The 25680-nt window shown below is 46.8% G+C and overlaps 1 protein-coding gene and 1 long non-coding RNA gene across 4 annotated transcripts in view; one reads left to right on the top strand and one right to left on the bottom strand.

Moving 5' to 3' along the window:
• The window catches only part of LOC149455434 (transcription elongation factor A protein 2-like), a 113710-nt gene extending 89251 nt beyond the window's left edge, over positions 1-24459 (bottom strand). For both annotated transcript variants that reach the window (XM_089686282.1, XM_089686283.1), the window contains exon 1: positions 24090-24459. In XM_089686282.1, the coding sequence (XP_089542408.1) occupies positions 24090-24158 (69 nt within the window). In that variant the 5' untranslated portion in view covers positions 24159-24459. The remainder of the gene's footprint in view (positions 1-24089) is intronic.
• LOC149455433 (uncharacterized) overlaps positions 24057-25680 on the top strand; it is a 28688-nt gene continuing 27064 nt past the window's right edge. Inside the window, exons 1-2 of one of the 2 annotated variants that reach the window (XR_016314063.1) lie at positions 24057-24183; positions 25134-25207. This is a non-coding gene — a long non-coding RNA (uncharacterized LOC149455433). Of the gene's footprint in view, positions 24184-24579; positions 24767-25133; positions 25208-25680 lie in introns of those variants that run through there. The other variant, XR_016314064.1, reaches the window with a different exon arrangement.

The following is a 25680-nucleotide window of genomic DNA, read 5'->3' as shown; positions in this document are numbered from 1 at the left end:
CGAGTCGAATATCGGAAAAATTTCGATTCGTGCCGAATCCGAAAAACAGCCTAATTCGGACGCGCGAATCGAAATTTTTCCGAAAATGGCGGCTGACATGTGCGGCGACGGAGCGGGGATGTCGGGGAAGGCGCGCAGACAAGGCGCGCTGCCCCATAATGCATTCCTCAACGACATGTGATCGCATCAGCCAATCAGCAGCCAGCCAGCCAGCACTGTGTAATGGTCGAGGTATATATAGCGGCCATTTTGGAAATCTTCATTTGCCTGCAGTCATTGAACAGAGGCAGACCGCTCTGTACTAGGGACAGGGACAGAGTTAGGGCCACAGAAACGAGAATTGGGGACAGAGAGAAGTTACTTAGGGACAGAGAACCATTACTCAGGGACACAGACTTGTTAATGAGGGCCACAGAATCGTTATTTAGGGACAAAGAAACGCTAGTTAGGGCCACAGAATTCATACTCAGGGACAGACAGAATTTTCACTCAGTGCCAGAGAATTGTTACTTAGGGCCACAGAAACGTTATTAGGGCCACAGAATTTTTACTCAGGGACAGACAGAATTGTTACTGAGTGCCAGAGAATTGTTACTCAGGGACAGACAGAATTGTTACTGAGTGCCAGAGAATTGTTACTCAGGGACAGACAGAATTGTTACTGAGTGCCAGAGAATTGTTACTCAGGGACAGACAGAATTGTTACTGAGTGCCAGAGAATTGTTACTCGCACAGACACAAAATTGTTACTTGCACAGACACAGAATTGTTACTCGCACAGACAGAATTGTTACTCAGGGCCACAGAATTCATACTCAGGGACAGACAGAATTGTTACTGAGTGCCAGAGAATTGTTACTCAGGGACAGACAGAATTGTTACTGAGTGCCAGAGAATTGTTACTCAGGGACAGACAGAATTGTTACTGAGTGCCAGAGAATTGTTACTCAGGGACAGACAGAATTGTTACTGAGTGCCAGAGAATTGTTACTCGCACAGACACAAAATTGTTACTTGCACAGACACAGAATTGTTACTCGCACAGACACAGAATTGTTACTCAGGGCCACAGAATTCATACTCAGGGACAGACAGAATTGTTACTGAGTGCCAGAGAATTGTTACTCAGGGACAGACAGAATTGTTACTGAGTGCCAGAGAATTGTTACTCAGGGACAGACAGAATTGTTACTGAGTGCCAGAGAATTGTTACTCGCACAGACACAAAATTGTTACTTGCACAGACACAGAATTGTTACTCGCACAGACACAGAATTGTTACTCAGGGCCACAGAATTCATACTCAGGGACAGACAGAATTGTTACTGAGTGCCAGAGAATTGTTACTCAGGGACAGACAGAATTGTTACTGAGTGCCAGAGAATTGTTACTCAGGGACAGACAGAATTGTTACTGAGTGCCAGAGAATTGTTACTCGCACAGACACAAAATTGTTACTTGCACAGACACAGAATTGTTACTCGCACAGACACAGAATTGTTACTGAGTGCCAGAGAATTGTTACTCAGGGACAGACAGAATTGTTACTGAGTGCCAGAGAATTGTTACTCAGGGACAGACAGAATTGTTACTGAGTGCCAGAGAATTGTTACTCAGGGACAGACAGAATTGTTACTGAGTGCAGGGGATTGTTACTCGCACAGACACAAAATTGTTACTTGCACAGACACAGAATTGTTACTCGCACAGACACAGAATTGTTACTCAGGGCCACAGAATTCATACTCAGGGACAGACAGAATTGTTACTGAGTGCCAGAGAATTGTTACTCAGGGACAGACAGAATTGTTACTGAGTGCCAGAGAATTGTTACTCAGGGACAGACAGAATTGTTACTGAGTGCCAGAGAATTGTTACTCGCACAGACACAAAATTGTTACTTGCACAGACACAGAATTGTTACTCGCACAGACACATAATTGTTACTCAGGGCCACAGAATTCATACTCAGGGACAGACAGAATTGTTACTGAGTGCCAGAGAATTGTTACTTAGGGACAGACAGAATTGTTACTGAGTGCCAGAGAATTGTTACTCAGGGACAGACAGAATTGTTACTGAGTGCCAGAGAATTGTTACTCGCACAGACACAAAATTGTTACTTGCACAGACACAGAATTGTTACTCGCACAGACACAGAATTGTTACTCAGGGCCACAGAATTCATACTCAGGGACAGACAGAATTGTTACTGAGTGCCAGAGAATTGTTACTCAGGGACAGACAGAATTGTTACTGAGTGCCAGAGAATTGTTACTCAGGGACAGACAGAATTGTTACTGAGTGCCAGAGAATTGTTACTCGCACAGACACAAAATTGTTACTTGCACAGACACAGAATTGTTACTCGCACAGACACAGAATTGTTACTCAGGGCCACAGAATTCATACTCAGGGACAGACAGAATTGTTACTGAGTGCCAGAGAATTGTTACTCAGGGACAGACAGAATTGTTACTGAGTGCCAGAGAATTGTTACTCAGGGACAGACAGAATTGTTACTGAGTGCCAGAGAATTGTTACTCAGGGACAGACAGAATTGTTACTGAGTGCCAGAGAATTGTTACTCAGGGACAGACAGAATTGTTACTGAGTGCCAGAGAATTGTTACTCGCACAGACACAAAATTGTTACTTGCACAGACACAGAATTGTTACTCGCACAGACACAGAATTGTTACTCAGGGCCACAGAATTCATACTCAGGGACAGACAGAATTGTTACTGAGTGCCAGAGAATTGTTACTCAGGGACAGACAGAATTGTTACTGAGTGCCAGAGAATTGTTACTCAGGGACAGACAGAATTGTTACTGAGTGCCAGAGAATTGTTACTCGCACAGACACAAAATTGTTACTTGCACAGACACAGAATTGTTACTCGCACAGACACAGAATTGTTACTGAGTGCTAGAGAATTGTTACTCAGGGACAGACAGAATTGTTACTGAGTGCCAGAGAATTGTTACTCAGGGACAGACAGAATTGTTACTGAGTGCCAGAGAATTGTTACTCAGGGACAGACAGAATTGTTACTGAGTGCCAGAGAATTGTTACTCGCACAGACACAAAATTGTTACTTGCACAGACACAGAATTGTTACTCGCACAGACACAGAATTGTTACTCAGGGCCACAGAATTCATACTCAGGGACAGACAGAATTGTTACTGAGTGCCAGAGAATTGTTACTCAGGGACAGACAGAATTGTTACTGAGTGCCAGAGAATTGTTACTCGCACAGACACAAAATTGTTACTTGCACAGACACAGAATTGTTACTCGCACAGACACAGAATTGTTACTCAGGGCCACAGAATTCATACTCAGGGACAGACAGAATTGTTACTGAGTGCCAGAGAATTGTTACTCAGGGACAGACAGAATTGTTACTGAGTGCCAGAGAATTGTTACTCAGGGACAGACAGAATTGTTACTGAGTGCCAGAGAATTGTTACTCGCACAGACACAAAATTGTTACTTGCACAGACACAGAATTGTTACTCACACAGACACAGAATTGTTACTCGCACAGACACAGAACTGTTACTCAGGGCCACAGAATTCATACTCAGGGACAGACAGAATTGTTACTGAGTGCCAGAGAATTGTTACTCAGGGACACCTAATCGTTGAATTAAATAGTATGTCAGACAACATGCAGAGGAGTGGCAGAGGAGGCAATGTTTTAGGAGCGAGCAGACGTGGCAGCAGAGGAAGGGGTCGAGGCAGCAGTATTCGCAGCCAGAGGCCAGTGCTCCCGGTGTCATCCAGCGGTCGTGTCTCCACCGACAACCCTGCCGTCATTGATTGGTTGGCTCGGTCGTCTTCCTCTTCCCAGGTCACCTCTGACACCTACAGCCAACGGTCGGTGGGTACGTCAGACACAACCGTTAGTTGGCATGGCCCGGGAGCAAGCCCACTGAAATCACGTGTCCTCTACCTGCCCCTGTCCTTTGCTGTTCCCTCACCAAGCGAAGTATCGCATGCTGTGGGCTCAGCCCCACTGTACAGTGAGGAAGAGCTAACAGAGGGCGGTCAGGAACGGGGGGAGACATCGGCCTTTTCAGCAGCCAAGCGAACAAGTACTGGCGAGGAGAGTGGCTCGGTAGCCGGTCTAGAGACAGGTCTGTCTCCTGACCCAGACGCAGCCGAGGGGGCTAGTAGTGAGGCGGAGACCCTACTTGATGATGAGGAGGTTGATCGCACTTGGCAGCCTCGTCGTCATCAGGCAATTTCTTCCGCATCATCAGGAGAAGAGGGTGGCAGCTTGGCAGCGAGCAAAACAGTCGGTGGGTTGCCCAGGAGACAGCAGCAGGGTCGCATCAGTGTCAGTGGAGCCAAACGTCCACGGAGTAGAGCACCAGCTCCACTGCAGCCTACCACCACGGCCAGTAGTGGTGCCGGTGCGCACGGAGGAAGTAGCAGTCAGCCAGTGAAGAGTAGCGGGGGCAAAGTTTCCTACTCGGTGGTGTGGCAATTTTTCCTCAAGCCGCCCGAGGAAGTAAACGTAGCCGTATGTCGACTATGTGGCCAGAAATGCAAGCGTGGCCAGGGGGCCCATGTTGGGACTACAGCGTTGCGTCAGCATATGCAGCGTCACCATTCGGTGGCCTGGGAAAACCGTGATAAACATACGGCGGTTCTGCCTGCCCCAGCCCCCGCTCCATCACCCGCTCCGTTACTTGCTCCGTCACCCGACGTCGTCAATCGCCCTCTATCAGCCAGTCAAGGCTCCAACACCTCTGCTGAGGGGAGTTGTCGCTCGTTGGCATCTTCCGCTCGTTCAGATGCTCCTTCTCCTGCTACTCCTCTTCTCGGATTCCGTCAACAGTCTTTCTTGGAATCCGTATCCAAGAGACAACAGTTTGCGAGCACGCACCCGACGGTGCAAAAGCTGAACGTCCTCCTGTCCAAGTTGCTGGTGCTGCAGTCCCTCCCTTTCCAACTGGTGGACTCAGCACCTTTCCGAGAAATGATGGCTTGTGCCGCGCCGCGGTGGAGAGTGCCAAGCCGTCATTTCTTTGCCCAAAAGGCAGTGCCAGCCCTGCATTCACATGTAGAAGAGATGGTGGGCCAGTCTTTGAGCATGTCGGTCTCTGCCAAAGTGCACGGCAGCGCCGACGTGTGGAGCTGTAACTACGGTCAGGGACAGTACATGTCATTTACGGCCCACTGGGTGAACGTGGTGCCGGCACAGCCGCACCAGCAACTTGGACAGGTCACGACGCTTTTGCCTCCACGTTTGCACGTCCTTGGTCCAGCAAGCATGTCCGCCTCTACCACCTCTTTTTCCGCCGTGTCCTCAGCCGCCACCCCCGTGCCAAGTCCCATTACCCGACCGGCATATCACATGTGCAGGGCGCAACGGTGTCACGCTGTGCTGCACCTGGTATGCCTTGGCGAACGTAGTCACACAGGGGAGGAACTGCTGAGTGTAATGAACAGAGAAATCGACAGATGGCTGTCTCCGCGCAAACTAAAAATCGGAACCATGTTGACTGACAACGGAAAGAACATGGTGTCTGCTCTGCGTCAAGGAAGGTTGTGCCATGCGCCATGCATGGCTCACGTGTTCAATCTGGTTGTCAAGCGGTTCCTAAAATCCACCATCCCACTGCAAGACATCCTTAAAATGTCACGTAAACTGTGCATGCATTTCAGCCATTCCTACACCGCAAAGAACACCCTCATTGAGCTGCAGCGGCAGAACGGAATTCCACAGCATCGCCTGATCTGCGACGTTGCAACAAGGTGGAATTCAACCCTACACATGTTAGACCGCCTTTACGAGCAGCGAAAGGCCATCACCGATTTCCTGATGTTACAAGCGGATAAAGGTACTCCCCTGTGTAACTTAGATGTCAGCCATTGGCAGCTCATGCGTGACACCTGCCGCTTGCTCAGGCCCTTTGAGGAGGCCACGCTATTCGTGAGTCGGCAGGACTATGGGATGAACGACGTCATTCCTCTGTTGCACGTCCTGGAACAAATGCTGTTAACAATGGCTGGTCAGGGTGCGGTAGACGTGGCGCACAGATCTCAACGCCACATGACCCCTGTGGGGGCAGGACAGGAAGAAGAGGAGGAGGTAGAGGAGGACATTTGTGCTCAGGAATTATTGAGTGAAATGGGTGGTTTTTCCACTCAGCGGACAGGAGTGGAGGAGCAGGAGCATCTGGTAGAGGAGGAGGAGGAGGAGACAGAGGACCCAGACGCACCGTGGCAGTATGCTGTGGAGATGGAGGCAGGGAGTCCCTCGCATTCCTTGGCACAAATGGCCCATAGCATGCTCGGTTGCTTGCGTAGCGACAGCCGAATAATAACCATCAGACAGAGGGATGACTTTTGGCTGTCCACCTTGTTGGACCCTCGCTACCGGTCCAAAATGGTGGCCTTTTTCACACCTGCTGAGAGGGAGGCCAAAATTACGTACTATAAAAACCACCTATGTAGTCAGTTGGTCTCTGCCTTTGTGCGCCAACGTCCATCCTCAGACACTGTGGGCCCTGTGCGCTCGCGTTCCGCTGGCATGGCAGCAGGGGAGGGGTGGGGTGGTAGGAGCAGTGGCAGCTCCACCAGCAGTGGCTGCCTCAGTCTGCAGTCGATGATGAGTAGCTTTCTTCACCAGCGCAGTGAGGAAACTACTAACCAGCCGCAGCAGCAGCAGCAGCATCAGGTGGACCTGGAGCAGGAGCTCAAACAACAGGCTTGGGCCTACTTGGACAGCACCCTGCCAACCGAGGTAGACAATCCCCTTGACTACTGGGCAACGAAACTTGACCTTTGGCCCCAACTAGCTGAATTTGCCCTTGAAAGGCTGTCATGCCCGGCCAGTAGCGTGGCATCGGAGCGCGTGTTTAGTGCGGCAGGAGGTATTGTAACTCCGCGGAGGACACGACTGTCCACCCAAAGTGTGGAGAGACTCACGTTTGTGAAAATGAATCAGGCGTGGATTAGTCTGGATTTCAAACCACCAGTTCCTGACACAACTGACTAAATCCGCCATGAATCATGCCTCAAACATGTGCCACTTTCAGGTCTCCTCACACTGCTGGTGTGTTTAATTTTTTGACATAGGGTGCTGGCAGATTACGGGCCTCCTATAGCTGCTGCCAGGCCCCTAATCTGCCATAGGCCCCTATATACCGCCTCCTCATGCTGCTGCTAGGTCCAGAGTCTCTCATGGGTCCCTGTACGGCCTCCCATTGCTGCTGTCTCCATCGCCACACTCTGCTGCCATGTGCCACTTTCAGGTCTCTTCACACTGCTGGTGTGTTTAATTTTTTGACATAGGGTGCAGGCAGATTACGGGCCTCACATAGCTGCTGCCAGGCCCCTAATCTGCCATGGGCCCCTATATACCGCCTCCTCATGCTGCTGCCAAGTCTAGAGTCTCTCATGGGTCCCTGTACGGCCTCCCATTGCTGCTGTCTCCATCGCCACACTCTGCTGCCATGTGCCACTTTCAGGTCTCTTCACACTGCTGGTGTGTTTAATTTTTTGACATAGGGTGCTGCAAGATAACGGGCCTCACATAGCTGCTGCCAGGCCCCTAATCTGCCATGGGCCCCTATATACCGCCTCCTCATGCTGCTGCCAAGTCCAGAGTCTCTCATGGGTCCCTGTACGGCCTCCCATTGCTGCTGTCTCCATCGCCACACTCTGCTGCCATGTGCCACTTTCAGGTCTCTTCACACTGCTGGTGTGTTAAATTTTTTGACATAGGGTGCAGGCAGATTACGGGCCTCACATAGCTGCTGCCAGGCCCCTAATCTGCCATGGGCCCCTATATACCGCCTCCTCATGCTGCTGCCAAGTCTAGAGTCTCTCATGGGTCCCTGTACGGCCTCCCATTGCTGCTGTCTCCATCGCCACACTCTGCTGCCATGTGCCACTTTCAGGTCTCTTCACACTGCTGGTGTGTTTAATTTTTTGACATAGGGTGCTGCAAGATAACGGGCCTCACATAGCTGCTGCCAGGCCCCTAATCTGCCATGGGCCCCTATATACCGCCTCCTCATGCTGCTGCCAAGTCCAGAGTCTCTCATGGGTCCCTGTACGGCCTCCCATTGCTGCTGTCTCCATCGCCACACTCTGCTGCCATGTGCCACTTTCAGGTCTCTTCACACTGCTGGTGTGTTAAATTTTTTGACATAGGGTGCAGGCAGATTACGGGCCTCACATAGCTGCTGCCAGGCCCCTAATCTGCCATGGGCCCCTATATACCGCCTCCTCATGCTGCTGCCAAGTCCAGAGTCTCTCATGGGTCCCTGTACGGCCTCCCATTGCTGCTGTCTCCATCGCCACACTCTGCTGCCATGTGCCACTTTCAGGTCTCTTCACACTGCTGGTGTGTTAAATTTTTTGACATAGGGTGCAGGCAGATTACGGGCCTCACATAGCTGCTGCCAGGCCCCTAATCTGCCATGGGCCCCTATATACCGCCTCCTCATGCTGCTGCCAAGTCTAGAGTCTCTCATGGGTCCCTGTACGGCCTCCCATTGCTGCTGTCTCCATCGCCACACTCTGCCATGTGCCACTTTCAGGTCTCTTCACACTGCTGGTGTGTTTAATTTTTTGACATAGGGTGCAGGCAGATTACGGGCCTCACATAGCTGCTGCCAGGCCCCTAATCTGCCATGGGCCCCTATATACCGCCTCCTCATGCTGCTGCCAAGTCCAGAGTCTCTCATGGGTCTCTGTACGGCCTCCCATTGCTGCTGTCTCCATCGCCACACTCTGCTGCCATGTGCCACTTTCAGGTCTCTTCACACTGCTGGTGTGTTTAATTTTTTGACATAGGGTGCAGGCAGATTACGGGCCTCACATAGCTGCTGCCAGGCCCCTAATCTGCCATGGGCCCCTATATACCGCCTCCTCATGCTGCTGCCAAGTCTAGAGTCTCTCATGGGTCCCTGTACGGCCTCCCATTGCTGCTGTCTCCATCGCCACACTCTGCTGCCATGTGCCACTTTCAGGTCTCTTCACACTGCTGGTGTGTTTAATTTTTTGACATAGGGTGCTGCAAGATAACGGGCCTCACATAGCTGCTGCCAGGCCCCTAATCTGCCATGGGCCCCTATATACCGCCTCCTCATGCTGCTGCCAAGTCCAGAGTCTCTCATGGGTCCCTGTACGGCCTCCCATTGCTGCTGTCTCCATCGCCACACTCTGCTGCCATGTGCCACTTTCAGGTCTCTTCACACTGCTGGTGTGTTTAATTTTTTGACATAGGGTGCAGGCAGATTACGGGCCTCACATAGCTGCTGCCAGGCCCCTAATCTGCCATGGGCCCCTATATACCGCCTCCTCATGCTGCTGCCAAGTCTAGAGTCTCTCATGGGTCCCTGTACGGCCTCCCATTGCTGCTGTCTCCATCGCCACACTCTGCTGCCATGTGCCACTTTCAGGTCTCTTCACACTGCTGGTGTGTTAAATTTTTTGACATAGGGTGCAGGCAGATTACGGGCCTCACATAGCTGCTGCCAGGCCCCTAATCTGCCATGGGCCCCTATATACCGCCTCCTCATGCTGCTGCCAAGTCCAGAGTCTCTCATGGGTCCCTGTACGGCCTCCCATTGCTGCTGTCTCCATCGCCACACTCTGCTGCCATGTGCCACTTTCAGGTCTCTTCACACTGCTGGTGTGTTAAATTTTTTGACATAGGGTGCAGGCAGATTACGGGCCTCACATAGCTGCTGCCAGGCCCCTAATCTGCCATGGGCCCCTATATACCGCCTCCTCATGCTGCTGCCAAGTCTAGAGTCTCTCATGGGTCCCTGTACGGCCTCCCATTGCTGCTGTCTCCATCGCCACACTCTGCTGCCATGTGCCACTTTCAGGTCTCTTCACACTGCTGGTGTGTTTAATTTTTTGACATAGGGTGCTGCAAGATAACGGGCCTCACATAGCTGCTGCCAGGCCCCTAATCTGCCATGGGCCCCTATATACCGCCTCCTCATGCTGCTGCCAAGTCCAGAGTCTCTCATGGGTCCCTGTACGGCCTCCCATTGCTGCTGTCTCCATCGCCACACTCTGCTGCCATGTGCCACTTTCAGGTCTCTTCACACTGCTGGTGTGTTTAATTTTTTGACATAGGGTGCAGGCAGATTACGGGCCTCACATAGCTGCTGCCAGGCCCCTAATCTGCCATGGGCCCCTATATACCGCCTCCTCATGCTGCTGCCAAGTCTAGAGTCTCTCATGGGTCCCTGTACGGCCTCCCATTGCTGCTGTCTCCATCGCCACACTCTGCTGCCATGTGCCACTTTCAGGTCTCTTCACACTGCTGGTGTGTTTAATTTTTTGACATAGGGTGCTGCAAGATAACGGGCCTCACATAGCTGCTGCCAGGCCCCTAATCTGCCATGGGCCCCTATATACCGCCTCCTCATGCTGCTGCCAAGTCCAGAGTCTCTCATGGGTCCCTGTACGGCCTCCCATTGCTGCTGTCTCCATCGCCACACTCTGCTGCCATGTGCCACTTTCAGGTCTCTTCACACTGCTGGTGTGTTAAATTTTTTGACATAGGGTGCAGGCAGATTACGGGCCTCACATAGCTGCTGCCAGGCCCCTAATCTGCCATGGGCCCCTATATACCGCCTCCTCATGCTGCTGCCAAGTCCAGAGTCTCTCATGGGTCCCTGTACGGCCTCCCATTGCTGCTGTCTCCATCGCCACACTCTGCTGCCATGTGCCACTTTCAGGTCTCTTCACACTGCTGGTGTGTTAAATTTTTTGACATAGGGTGCAGGCAGATTACGGGCCTCACATAGCTGCTGCCAGGCCCCTAATCTGCCATGGGCCCCTATATACCGCCTCCTCATGCTGCTGCCAAGTCTAGAGTCTGTCATGGGTCCCTGTACGGCCTCCCATTGCTGCTGTCTCCATCGCCACACTCTGCCATGTGCCACTTTCAGGTCTCTTCACACTGCTGGTGTGTTTAATTTTTTGACATAGGGTGCAGGCAGATTACGGGCCTCACATAGCTGCTGCCAGGCCCCTAATCTGCCATGGGCCCCTATATACCGCCTCCTCATGCTGCTGCCAAGTCCAGAGTCTCTCATGGGTCCCTGTACGGCCTCCCATTGTTGCTGTCTCCATCGCCACACTCTGCTGCCATGTGCCACTTTCAGGTCTCTTCACACTGCTGGTGTGTTTAATTTTTTGACATAGGGTGCAGGCAGATTACGGGCCTCACATAGCTGCTGCCAGGCCCCTAATCTGCCATGGGCCCCTATATACCGCCTCCTCATGCTGCTGCCAAGTCTAGAGTCTCTCATGGGTCCCTGTACGGCCTCCCATTGCTGCTGTCTCCATCGCCACACTCTGCTGCCATGTGCCACTTTCAGGTCTCTTCACACTGCTGGTGTGTTTAATTTTTTGACATAGGGTGCTGCAAGATAACGGGCCTCACATAGCTGCTGCCAGGCCCCTAATCTGCCATGGGCCCCTATATACCGCCTCCTCATGCTGCTGCCAAGTCCAGAGTCTCTCATGGGTCCCTGTACGGCCTCCCATTGCTGCTGTCTCCATCGCCACACTCTGCTGCCATGTGCCACTTTCAGGTCTCTTCACACTGCTGGTGTGTTAAATTTTTTGACATAGGGTGCAGGCAGATTACGGGCCTCACATAGCTGCTGCCAGGCCCCTAATCTGCCATGGGCCCCTATAAACCGCCTCCTCATGCTGCTGCCAAGTCTAGAGTCTGTCATGGGTCCCTGTACGGCCTCCCATTGCTGCTGTCTCCATCGCCACACTCTGCCATGTGCCACTTTCAGGTCTCTTCACACTGCTGGTGTGTTTAATTTTTTGACATAGGGTGCAGGCAGATTACGGGCCTCACATAGCTGCTGCCAGGCCCCTAATCTGCCATGGGCCCCTATATACCGCCTCCTCATGCTGCTGCCAAGTCCAGAGTCTCTCATGGGTCCCTGTACGGCCTCCCATTGCTGCTGTCTCCATCGCCACACTCTGCTGCCATGTGCCACTTTCAGGTCTCTTCACACTGCTGGTGTGTTTAATTTTTTGACATAGGGTGCAGGCAGATTACGGGCCTCACATAGCTGCTGCCAGGCCCCTAATCTGCCATGGGCCCCTATATACCGCCTCCTCATGCTGCTGCCAAGTCTAGAGTCTCTCATGGGTCCCTGTACGGCCTCCCATTGCTGCTGTCTCCATCGCCACACTCTGCTGCCATGTGCCACTTTCAGGTCTCTTCACACTGCTGGTGTGTTTAATTTTTTGACATAGGGTGCAGGCAGATTACGGGCCTCACATAGCTGCTGCCAGGCCCCTAATCTGCCATGGGCCCCTATATACCGCCTCCTCATGCTGCTGCCAAGTCCAGAGTCTCTCATGGGTCCCTGTACGGCCTCCCATTGCTGCTGTCTCCATCGCCACACTCTGCTGCCATGTGCCACTTTCAGGTCTCTTCACACTGCTGGTGTGTTAAATTTTTTGACATAGGGTGCAGGCAGATTACGGGCCTCACAAAGCTGCTGCCAGGCCCCTAATCTGCCATGGGCCCCTATATACCGCCTCCTCATGCTGCTGCCAAGTCTAGAGTCTGTCATGGGTCCCTGTACGGCCTCCCATTGCTGCTGTCTCCATCGCCACACTCTGCCATGTGCCACTTTCAGGTCTCTTCACACTGCTGGTGTGTTTAATTTTTTGACATAGGGTGCAGGCAGATTACGGGCCTCACATAGCTGCTGCCAGGCCCCTAATCTGCCATGGGCCCCTATATACCGCCTCCTCATGCTGCTGCCAAGTCCAGAGTCTCTCATGGGTCCCTGTACGGCCTCCCATTGCTGCTGTCTCCATCGCCACACTCTGCTGCCATGTGCCACTTTCAGGTCTCTTCACACTGCTGGTGTGTTAAATTTTTTGACATAGGGTGCAGGCAGATTACGGGCCTCACATAGCTGCTGCCAGGCCCCTAATCTGCCATGGGCCCCTATATACCGCCTCCTCATGCTGCTGCCAAGTCTAGAGTCTCTCATGGGTCCCTGTACGGCCTCCCATTGCTGCTGTCTCCATCGCCACACTCTGCTGCCATGTGCCACTTTCAGGTCTCTTCACACTGCTGGTGTGTTTAATTTTTTGACATAGGGTGCAGGCAGATTACGGGCCTCACATAGCTGCTGCCAGGCCCCTAATCTGCCATGGGCCCCTATATACCGCCTCCTCATGCTGCTGCCAAGTCCAGAGTCTCTCATGGGTCCCTGTACGGCCTCCCATTGCTGCTGTCTCCATCGCCACACTCTGCTGCCATGTGCCACTTTCAGGTCTCTTCACACTGCTGGTGTGTTAAATTTTTTGACATAGGGTGCTGGCAGATTACGGGCCTCCCATTGCTGCTGCCAGACATGTAATCTGCCATGGGCCCCCGTACCGACTCCTCATGCTGTGACGTTGCAACAAGGTGTAATTCAACCCTACATATGTTAGACCGCCTTTACGAACAGCTAAAGGCCATCACAGATTTCCTGATGTTAAAAGCGGATAAAGGTACTCCCTGTGTAACTTAGATGTCAGCCATTGTCAGCTCATGTGTGACACCTGCGCTTGCTCAGGCCCTTTGAGGAGGCCACGCTATTCGTGAGTCGGCAGGACTATGGGATGAATGAGGTCAAATCGGCCATGGGCCCCCGTACCGCCTGTTCACGCTGATGCTGGTCCCACAGTGTGACCTGGGTCCCTGTACGGCCTCCCATTGCTTCCACTCTGCCATGTACCTCTTTGAAATCTCCTCACACTCCTGCGGTTGTCCATTTTGTCATAGGTTGCTGGCAGATTAGCGGCCTTCCATAGGTGCCGCCAGGCCCCATATCGACCATGGGCCCCCGTACCTCCTGGTCACGCTGCTGCTGAGCCCACAGTGTGACCTGGGTCCCTGTACGGCCTCCCATTGCTTCCACTCTGCCATGTGCCACTTTGAAATCTCCTCACACTCCTGCGGTTGTCCATTTTGTCATAGGTCGCTGGCAGATTACAGGCCTTCCATAGGTGCCACCAAGCCCCATATCGGCCATGGGCCCCCGTACCGCCTGGTCACGCTGCTGCTGGGCCCACAGTGTGACCTGGGTCCCTGTACCGCCTCCCATTGCTCCCACTCTGCCATGTGCCACTTTCAGGTCTCCTCACGCTCCTGCTGGTTTCCATTTTGTCATAGGTTGCTGTATGGCCTCCCATTGCTGCTGCCTCCACCGCCACACTGTGGCTCCAAACACTGGTTTTGGCCCCGTGACTGGCCAAAGGAGTGAAGTGTGCAGTGATTCTAAGATCGACGGCACTCATCTGCATGTCATACTGACAGACAGTATTATTTCTCTTCCCCAGCAGACTCCAAGGGCATTTAAATTAAAGGTACAGTGTTCTGCACTAATATTAAGTCTCTCTGAAGCCTAGAAACACCCTTTTTTAAGTTAAATTCACAGCGAATTTATTCGACTCGAATCGAATATTGTCCACGAATTCGCCGAATCAGTCGAATCGAATTTTTCATTTCTTCGCTCATCTCTACTAATAATGATGCTGAGTGGAACCAGTTTTTTAATAATGCTGGTTTATATTTATTAAAACGTAAAAAGAAGAAATTAATCCGCCTTGACACAGAAACTAATAAGACCAGAGAAAGCCTTTCTCTGTACATGGGAAGAAAGGATTATATGAATGAGTCGGATAGACTCAAACTATTAATGGCGAATACAGAAAGGGAACAGAAATTTAAGAAGTATGCCAGAGACCTTAGGGACTACAAGGAGGGTAAGGTTTTTAAATGGCAAGAACTGAGTGAGGGTGATAATGCTGAAAATCCTTTATTCAATGAGCAAGATTCTAGATTTGAATTGTAAAGATGCACCTATGCTAACCAATAACGCTAAATTAAAATTCAATTCTCAGGTCCATGACCATTTGAGTCATACCCAAGGTTATAACTGACATGGTAGGCAGTTGGCAGATCCTGATCACAGAAGGGATAGGATGCATAGTGATCTCTTTGAAGATGGGGATATATATGATGTACCTACCTTGAAAAGATTTCTTGCTTTACAAGGACTTCAGGATGATAATATTGGCAATAGGAATATGAGGATTTACCCTTATAATCCCTATAATGCTAATGGTAAACAGCATTGCTGGAGAAATCAGAACTAAGAGACAGTACTCTAACCCGGGTAATAGGGAGTATGATAGAACTCCCAGGATGCGATCAACATCCAGAAACCCCTATCACACATCATGCAACCCCTCCAGGAATCATATGAGGCGTGGTTCCTTTGAACAATCTCACTATAAGGGGAATTCTCACTCTGAATTGAATGGGGGGACAGAGAACCCTTTTTATGTCCAAAATAATGACCGATTGGACAGGACTCAGGCATAGGACATGGGGGTAGAAACCCACAGAGAGAGGAGAGACCAACCTTGAGGCAGTATGACAATCAGGGACATTTTTTAGAGATAGGACCATCCAGAAAAAGAAGCATCTACATAGAGGTACCCGAGGGGGTAAGAGGGTCCATAGACCCCAAAACAAGGCAGGTATAATGGGCAATGGCATTTTTAATTTGAGTAAGGCAACTTTGACTCTTGAAGAAATGGCATTGCTAAATAAGGGACTTAAATATGCCCCACATGATCAATTGAATAAATTTCAAACCTATGTTGACATCCACAAATTTGTAAAACAGGTGTCCCTGAAGAAAAATTTTATGACAAACCCCAATACTAAAAATGGGCAAGGTGCCAGTGATGTAAAGTGTTCTAATTTGAAAAATGCTTCCTTATTTATTCCCCTTCTGCCACTAATCCTCATGTTACGATCTTTAAGGAAATGGTAATTAATGATCTAGAATCCCTATGGATTAGAAATCCCACTAATCTGCGTGTTATTAATTCTGAGATTAAACAACTTTTGAATAGGAAGGATTTAGTGATCTGGCCAGCAGATAAAGGGTGAGGAGTGGTCATTTTGGATAAGGATGATTATATTAAAGAGGTATACAGGATCCTTAGTGATAAAGACACATAACATTTTATCTAAAAACCATTTGGTTAGTTTTAAAAAGGAGGCTAAATGGATTATTAACCACTGGAAGTCCAGAAACTTTCACCCCCTTCCTGTCCAGGCCGATTATCAGCTTTCAGTGCTATCACACTTTGAATGATAATTGCGCAGTCATGCAACACTGTACCCATATGAATTTTTTAGCATTTTTTTTTAGACAGATAAAGCTTTATTTTGGTCGTATTTATTCACCACTGGCATTTTTATGTTTTTGCTATATAAATGAAAAAGTCCAAAACATTTTTAAAAAAGTGTTTTTCTTATAAAATTTTGCAAATAAATAATCTTTCTTCATAAATCTTGGCCGAAATGTATTCGGTTATCTTTTTAGTAAAAAGAAATAATAACCCAAATTAGTTTATAACCAAAAATTATAATTAAACAAAAATATTTTTTACATTCTTATTTTTTTATATTATTATTTATGTTTTTTTTTTTAACATACTGTCACCCTAGCAGTACAGTGTCACCATAGTGACACTGTACTACTTGAGGGGGGTAATGAAAATTTGTTTTTTAATTTATGCTGATTGCTTTTGCACCTATAAAGGCTGTAAAAGCAATAATTTATCCTTCTCTCTGGCTGCATTCTTGCAGCCATTGAAAAATACTGTGAGAGCTGTGATTGGTCACAGGTTGTCACATGGTACAAGGCTGTTGTGAATAGCCTTGTACCATATGACCTCTGTGATCATTCACAATTTCACAAGTAGTAAGCAATGATGTCAGAAGTGACATCTTGCTTACTACTTTTCATTTGATCACTGATTGGCCAATCAATGATCACATGATCGGGACCGTACAGTGATCGGTGTTCTCTGGACACAGTGGACACCAGATCGTGGTGCCTCACGCTCCCAGGGAGCATGCCTGAAAATTCAGGCGCCGTTTATGAATGGCAACCCACTCCTGCACTGCTCCCGTCCGGCCGTTTATGTACATGGGCCGGATGGGAAGTGGTTAAGAGTGGTTATAGGAGTGGTGTGATTACTAAAAAAGAGATTTTGTATGTCCCTCAGGTCCTTGCTTACCCATCATGTACTATCTCCCTAAGATCCACAAAAATCAATCCCACCCTCAGGAAGACCATTTATAAGTGGTATTGGTTCCCTATGTTCTAGAGCTGCAGAGTATATTGAGTTTTTTTCTCCAACTGTTAGTACTTAGTACTCCATCTTTTTTAAGAGATACAAAACAAGTTTTAAGGGATGTTAAAAATATTGCAGTTGAAGATTCTACTTTTTTGGTAACAGCGGATGCAGCTTCCCTGTATAGTAGTATAGGACATGAAAATGGCATGCAGGCTGTGAACTAATATTTGAGTGGGGCAGAGGAATTTCCAGATAGACAAAAGTTGTTCATTTTGGAATTACTGGATTTCACCATGACCCACAATTGTTTTTGGTTTGGCAAGTTGTTCTATCTTCAAACAAGGGTTGTGGCTATGAGAGCTAAATTTGCTCCCAGTCTAGCAAATTTGTTCATGGCTAGGTGGGAGGAGGAGGATATGATTTACTCTAGGGATTGGCTTAAACTGATATCCTATAGGCGCTATATAGACGATGTCTTCTTTTTATGGCAAGAGAATGAAGAAGCACTTCATAATTTTTTTGGGACCCTCAATAATGACAATTTGAATATTTGTCTATCCCATACTTATAGCCAGAGTTATTTTTTTGTAGATCTAACGCTAATGAATGATGGCACCAAGATTGTTACTAAAACCTTTTTTAAACCACTGACAAAAATAGTTATATCCCCACCGATAGTTGCCATCATTCTCTCATGGTTAAAGAGCATACACAAAGGCCAATGTTTAATGTGCAGAAGGAATTGTAACAACTTAGATAACTATTATGCACAATATGAGATATTAAAGGATAGGTTTTTGCAAAGGGGTTATAATGAAATCTTTTTTGGAGAATACTATAAAACAGGTAGCTGATGTTAATAGAGAATTACAAATACCCAAACCTAACTGTGTACAAAGCAGCAAACACTCTAAGAGGATATCCCCTCTAAATCACAAATCAAAATAAATAGCTAGTGTTGCACTAAGGGAAATATATAAATACATAAAAAAAATTCACATAAATAATATACATTAAATATATAAATAATTGATATGTGTCCAATACAGGATAAAACAGAAAGTGCTCAATAGTGAACCATTGCCAAACATATATAGAACAGTCCACTTATTCTGTGACGAATAATAGAAAATCACTGTGAGAATTGCACCACCATGATGTCAAATTGGAGATCCTTTGACCCCTTAATTATAGGGGGTCAATACACGCCTGATATATATAATTCCGTCCAGACTCATATGGCTCACATCAGATCACGTATACCATCCGAGGCTCCTCAGGCCATCCCAATCTTATGGGGTCAACATATACTCATATAAAATAAAGAGGTGCCTCTCATAGTGCAGTAGGTTAAAAAACTATTAATTAAATGAACAAAAATGCACTTACAATCATAATAAATTATAAGGTAACCATAGACCATCAGTCAGCAGAAACAACAGTAAAATGGCGATTCTTACACGATGAAGGGAGCCTCCCTTCTGATGTCAGCACGTAAGAATCGCCATTTCAGGACAGCATTTATGGCAAAGCTTCCATTTGGAAAGGATTGGTATCCAAGGATAGTGTACAAATTCTTATAACCTAATATAGTGAAAACAAAACTTGGACCCTTAGTGAATGGTAAAAATAATGTAGTCTAATTATTTTCTTTCACCCTGTTGCCAATATGAGTTAAGGAGAAAGTAAAATCATGCAGTACATATGGTCAACTGATAACTGAAGCATTGGAATCATTCCTATTCTAAACAAGCATTTTGTTGAAATCATTAGGTCCCAGAACTGTTTTGTATGGTCAAATATGGGGCCTTTTTAAAGTCTACCTGCCCTGTGGGGCCAACAGTGCTCCCTCATGGTATTTCCATTTTCTAGAATGATAATACAGTGGGTTAATGAATGCCAGGGTGAACTCCCTCCATGACCTATAATATCTGAATCAAAAAGCTTACATTAGTGTACATTTGTTCTCCTTATTTCCTAAAGGAGCTGGAGGCCTTTCTTCCTGAACAATTGTGCATTATTTTTCTATACAGTTCAAGACTTGTGTGAAAGCATTCTAAGAACTATTAAACTGTTCTGGAGGCATGGAGCGACCCTGCTCCTAATAATATTCTTGTTGATAATACATTGTTATCAATGTAAATTATTTTGTCTACCCTCTGCATATAAGCCTAAAATACATGATTTTGTCTAGGAGTACTAGGGAACACTGTCGATCCCACACAAACATTTATAGAAGATTAAACCAACTAAATCTAACCTTAAGGAAATTAGTAAGTTACCTTAGCAGTCTATAGTTCTAGTACCGTATTTTCACTCCATAAGACGCACTTTTTCCCCCCCAAGAAATGGGGGAAAAGGTCTGCGTCTTATGGAGCGATTATGGAGCAGCCGGCCCGGTATTCCCCTGTCACCGCCACCGTGTTAGAATACCTGGCTGGCCACTCAGCTCTACTGTGCAGAAAAACCTGCTCCTCTGTCCTACCTGTTCCTCAGTCCAGCTGTCAGATGCAGTGACTGACAATTCAAACTCAAAGATAGCCGCCGGGCCTCCACGTGGCACCGGCAGCATGACATCATGACGTCCTGGGCTCCCACTGACGCGTTTCATGCGCACGCACTTCTTCAGAGGTAGAGACAAAGGCTCACGTGGAGGCCCGGCGGCCATCTTTGAGTTTGGATGGTCAGTCACTCTCATGCATCTGACAGTGTTGTTACCCATTTTCCTACCGAATTTTGTTAAATAAAGATTCTACCTTAATACTACACTATGAGTTTTTCCCTTCGTCTCCTGTGAGGAGCTTTTCAACTTTCAGAGCCCTGCTGTGATCCACCTATCAGCTCCAGAGAGGGGAACGCCTTGTCATCCAGGATTTCCTACCCACACATCCCTGAAGGGGATCTCAGGCACTCTGGATCCATTCTCACCACACGAAGGCGCTTCATCCTCACTATCTCCAGTTCCAGTCCTATTCTGACCAGAGAGAGGGGGGATCTTCAGGATATTTATACATCGCGTATTTTTAATACGCCTCTGGTTAGTGCGCAATTTTATTATATGCACTGGGAACGCAGGGAGCACCAACACAGGACTTTATTTTCTCTTGCTAACATTGATTGTTTATCATTGTCATTGCTAATTTTCATTTAATCTTTAGCGCTGCATTTTATGTTTTATTTTCACGAGGTTTTATGCGGTTTTCCTTGAATGTTCAGCTGCTTATGTTCTAGAGCGCTCACTGTAGCATTTCATTATTACATCTCCTGTACTATGTCCGCAGTGTCTGATCATCTCCTGTACTATGTCCGCAGTGTCTGGTCATCTCCTGTACTATGTCTGCAGTCTCTGGTCATCTCCTGTACTGTGTCCGCAGTCTCTGGTCATCTCCTGTACTGTGTCCACAGTCTCTGGTCATCTCCTGTACTGTGTCCACAGTCTCTGGTCATCTCCTGTACTATGTCCGCAGTCTCTGGTCATCTCCTGTACTATGTCCGCAGTCTCTGGTCATCTCCTGTACCGTGTCCGCAGTCTCTGGTCATCTCCTGTACTGTGTCCGCATTCTCTAGTCATCTCCTGTACTGTGTTCGCAGTCTCTGGTCATCTCCTGTACTGTGTCCACAGTCTCTGGTCATCTCATGTACTGTGTCCACAGTCTCTGGTCATCTCCTGTACTGTGTCTGCAGTCTCTGGTCATCTCCTGTACTGTGTCTGCAGTCTCTGTTCACCTCCTGTACTGTGTTCACAGTCTCTGGTCATCTCCTGTACTGTGTCTGAAGTTTCTGGTCATCTCATGTACTGTGTCCGCAGTCTCTGGTTATTTCCTGTACTATGTCTGCAGTCCATTGGTTCAAAATATTTTTTTTCTTATTTTCCTTCTCTAAAATCTAGGTGCGTCTTATGGTCAGGTATGTCTTATGGAGCAAAAAATACGGTAATTAAAGTTATTCAACTGGATACTTCCATGTAAGCACAACATTGTTCTAAGACCTCAATATGATGCCTAGGAGCACTAGGAAAGACTATTGTTACCACACAAATGTTTATAGAAGTTAAAACAAACTAATTCTAACCTGAAGGAAATTAGTAAATTACCTTGGCAGTCTACAGTTGTAGGGATCAACATTATTCAAGTGGACACTTCCGTGTAAGCGCAACATTGTTTTAAGAACTCAAGCTGTCCTTCCTCATACATCATAATAGATAGAATGAACTGGAGATCCAAACATCAGTTATGGGATGCCTATTTAGAGACACAATCTGCAGATTTCAAATCAGGGAATATGGGAGATCCCTTTTATGTTACACTACATGGAAACATCTGAGAACCCAAGTACACCAATCTCACTATTGGAATCCTCAAAATATGAAAGACACCACTTGGTGAATCAATCAACTGGCATCCTCCATGAACCCTCAATTTATATTTGACCCATAGCCCTGTACTTAGGGTGACTGCAAGTTGCAGGATAATGCAGTCTCATGCACACTAGCATACAACTCTTACAGTGTATTTGTATGCTCAGTACAGATGTTTGTGCCAAATGGCCTATATAAACAGGGTCACTGCATGGAGAGATTGCTGAATAATCTTTAGCTAGTTCCTGATTATCCATGAGCTCACCTGCTGTTCTGCTTCCCTACCAGGGGCGGACTGACCATTTGGAAATTCGGGCACTGCCCGAGGGCCCGGGGTCAGTAGGGGGCCCCATGACATGCCCCTGGTACCTTTTTAATAGGCTTTTTTTGAGTTTGGGCAAGGACACAGGGGCCCCATGATCCCCTATTGCCCGGGGGCCCCATGAGTTGTCAGTCCGCCCCTGTTTCCTACGTATGACCCAGCTTGCCTTGTGACCTGGACCTCTGTCTACTTATTGTGACTTTAGCCTGCCTGATTGACTCCACTTATTGCCTTCTGTCAAGTAACTCTGCTGCCTGCTTGATCCTGACCTTGGATTGAGCTTCAGCTCTTACTCCTGAATTGGTACCTCTGTTGTCCATGTGTTACTCACACTTGCTTGTATCTTGTTCTCTTTCCTAAGCTCTGATCTGATACTGTGATGATCCAGACAAGCCTAGAGCTATGAGGGCCTAAATGACTGAGTAAATGGGGAAACAAACAGTGTGGAGGTAACTAATTTAAAAACATAAAAACAAAAAAGGGTGGTACTTACTGGATTTGTTTGAAGAGGTAGGCTGAGGAAAAGGAAGATCCAGGCCTCAAGTCATGGTGACAGCATCCCTCCCCCCAACCTATTTATCATCTCTGTATGGTTTTAATTTAGGTCTTAGCAGAAGCTGGCAGTTTGGGGTGCTTCAAGGTGGGATGAATCTGTTTAGTTTTCTTTTGTAGGACTCATCTTCAGTATGGTGTCCTCTAGCTGTTCTGGTCAAGTCATAGTTCCTGGGTAGTTGTAGACATGTACATGTCTGAGGTCAAGTGAGATAGTCACCAAAGCAGTGTTTTACTGCTGGGAGCATAACTTAGCTATCTGGTGTCACAGCCCATCAGCTCAGTCTCCATTATATTCATGACAACTTTTCAAAATTTTAGTAGACAGCATTTTGGCTCATTTTTGTCCTCCTCACCATAGTCTCGGTAGCTATACTGTAGCCCTTATGTACAAAAACTAAAAAATGAAAAATAATAGTATTATGCCCCCAGGGCAGGACTTCAAATCACACCCCAACCCCTTAGCATGGGGGAGGTGTTTTGTAGTTCATAGAAATAGCTGGGAACAATATAACTGATAAAGAATGCAGCACAGGTACAGGGCACATGGACTTTTCAACTCACAAACGTTCAGGCAGAGCTAACAGATCATTTTTTGCACTTGAACAGATATAAGAAAACAGGTTCAATTATATATTTAAAGGCAGGCATGGTAAACATTCCCACCTGCTCCTTGATTTTTTTCACCTGCATAAGATGTGCATTAATGTAGTTTTATGGCATCATTTGTTGTGCTGTATGCACCCGTATGTCTATAACAGAGTAAATCCTTAAATTCTGGAGTCATCTGTTGTGTTGAAACGTGAGGCATGTGGTATGGCACTGCACAAGCTACTGCATGACATCTGTCTGTAGTGGGAGACCTGACACTTCCTATGCAGAAACTACATTTCCCACAATCCCTGGGTCTCTCATTCTAGTGCTGGTGCAGGTGAGAGCTACACAGATTAAATCTGACATAGGTGCACAGATGTAGATACAGCTCAGTTATTCAGTGTTTCATCACATTATCACTCCAACATTTGTGATGCAGCACAGAGGGGGTAATGAGGGCACTGCGTGACCCTGAATAGGAAATTGCCTTGTCCCTTTGGTGTACAGGGAAAAGCTAGCTGATGCAATTCATAAGCTCATCATTACAAGGTAAGCCAAAAAAACAACACCAGAAATATACAGTAACTCTACTAATAGATTTTTAAAGCAATTCAAATATTTGAAAGTGTAAAGCGCCTTTAACAGACCAAAAGAGAAAAAAAAAAAAGAAGGTCATTGTTAAGGTTTACATACACTTCTGAGATGGCTGGTTTGCATGTGTGCATGATATTCCTAAGGGCCCATTCACATCTATCCATGTATGTATGCAACCCAGACACATAGGTGTGAATGGGGTCTAAATCATCATCATCAAGTCTGAGCTTCAGTCTCTCGCCTGCTCAGGGACAATGAAGCCTTAAAAAGTGACTGGCTGCTATGCACACCACATCTTTCTATCTAGTTTTATTAATCAACCCTTTATGTACACTGCATTCTACGTATCAGTTTTACTAATATTGCAGGCCACCTGCTAATGTGATATATTAAGATCAACACTATAAGTATTCCGTGTAGTATTCCTCCTCTTGAGTTCAGCCTACATTTCAAACATCTAAATAACAGCGTAGCTCCACTCACCATATTCTGTTCACCGATCCTCTTCTCCAGCCGCCTTCCAATCTTCCGTAATTCCTCTTCTGACTCCATAAAGTCAGGTGAAGAAGTGTCACAGGTAATGATAAAATGTGATATATGTGCACAAATCTCTAGGAGAGGTTTTTTTTTACCTCCAGGTACAGTAGTTTTTACATCTACATACTAGTGTAAGTATTCTATATTGACTTTTGTTATCTGTGTTCACAATGTAATGGGAATAAGTTAATGTGCAGTCATTTCTGAAAGCAGATGTCTATTCGGTGGTTTGTATACACTTGTGTTTTGTATAGTGTGTCACTGTGTGAGTATATACCAGTCCGAAGTGTATACAGTTTTCTTCTGCTTGGCCTTACCGAGGGGGTGTGTCTCAAATTATAAATAGTCCCAAGGTCTTTCAGCCGGACACTGGAAGTGGGGGGGTGTAGTGACAGCTGTGCACATGGCACACACAGCCCTAAACACAGCAGAAAACCATATGCTATATGTTACATGCTTAACCACATATGCCGTCTTGGCCATCAATACACCCTTGCACCTGTTAAAACATGCAGTGTTAATGTAAAAGTGGATTATACTGAAAAGATACTGCTACGTGCAGGACAATCAAGACAGAATAATAACACAACGCCAAAGAAAAGATCACCTGCTACTGGACCACAGTAAGATTTCATTCAACTCTGTAAATGCATGGGACATATATATATATATATACATTTGTGTTCAAAATAATAGCAGTGTGTTGAAAAAAGTGAATAAAGCTCAAAATCCTTCTAATAGCTTTTATTTCCATACACACAAATGCATTGGGAACACTACACATTCTATTCCAAATCAAAACATGAAGAAAAATATATCAAATTTGTGTTGTTCCTCTAAAAAAATTGAAGAAAAGTAAATATTAGACTGTTCAAAAAAATAGCAGTGTTTGTATTCTTCTTTACAAACTCAAACATTCACTATATAAACTGAAAAATGTTTGAAGATTTTGCTTTCCTCCTCTTCAGCACATGTCTTTTTTTTCAACAGTGGGACTTTGCGGGGGCTTCTTGCAGATAGCTTGGCTTCACATAGGCGTCTTCTAATTGTAACAGTACTCACAGGTAACTTTAGACCTTCTTTGATCTTCCTGGAGCTGATTGTTGGCTGAGTCCTTGCCATTTTGGCTATTCTTCTATCCATTCGAATGGTAGTTTTTCGCTTTCTTCCATGTCTGTCAGGTTTTGGTTGCCATTGTAAAGCATTTGCAATCATTTTAGCTGAGCATATACATAAGGGGGAAACCTCCTGTGCTCAACCCTAATATACTGAAAAAAGCTGCTAACACCTGCACCCGTTACCCAAAGTGAAAAACATAAAGATATAAATGATTGGTGTAGCGCTTTTCAAAATCTTTCCCTTATTTATACCGTGAACAAACCATATAATCAGGACCAAATCACAATAGGTCAATCATACAGTGACAAATAAACACAAAATATATATATAGTGAATAAACCACAACTATATCCCAGATCCTGGGAAACATATAGAATCAGTGTTAAGTGCTCTGTGTCAAACCACTTAAATACACATG

This window comes from Staurois parvus, unplaced genomic scaffold (genome assembly GCF_062004578.1).
Source record: "Staurois parvus isolate SC_StPar_1 unplaced genomic scaffold, SC_StPar_1.0 ptg000394l, whole genome shotgun sequence".
In the NCBI taxonomy this organism is placed as follows: Eukaryota; Metazoa; Chordata; class Amphibia; order Anura; family Ranidae; genus Staurois; species Staurois parvus.
This window is presented reverse-complemented; position numbering and strand designations above follow the sequence as displayed.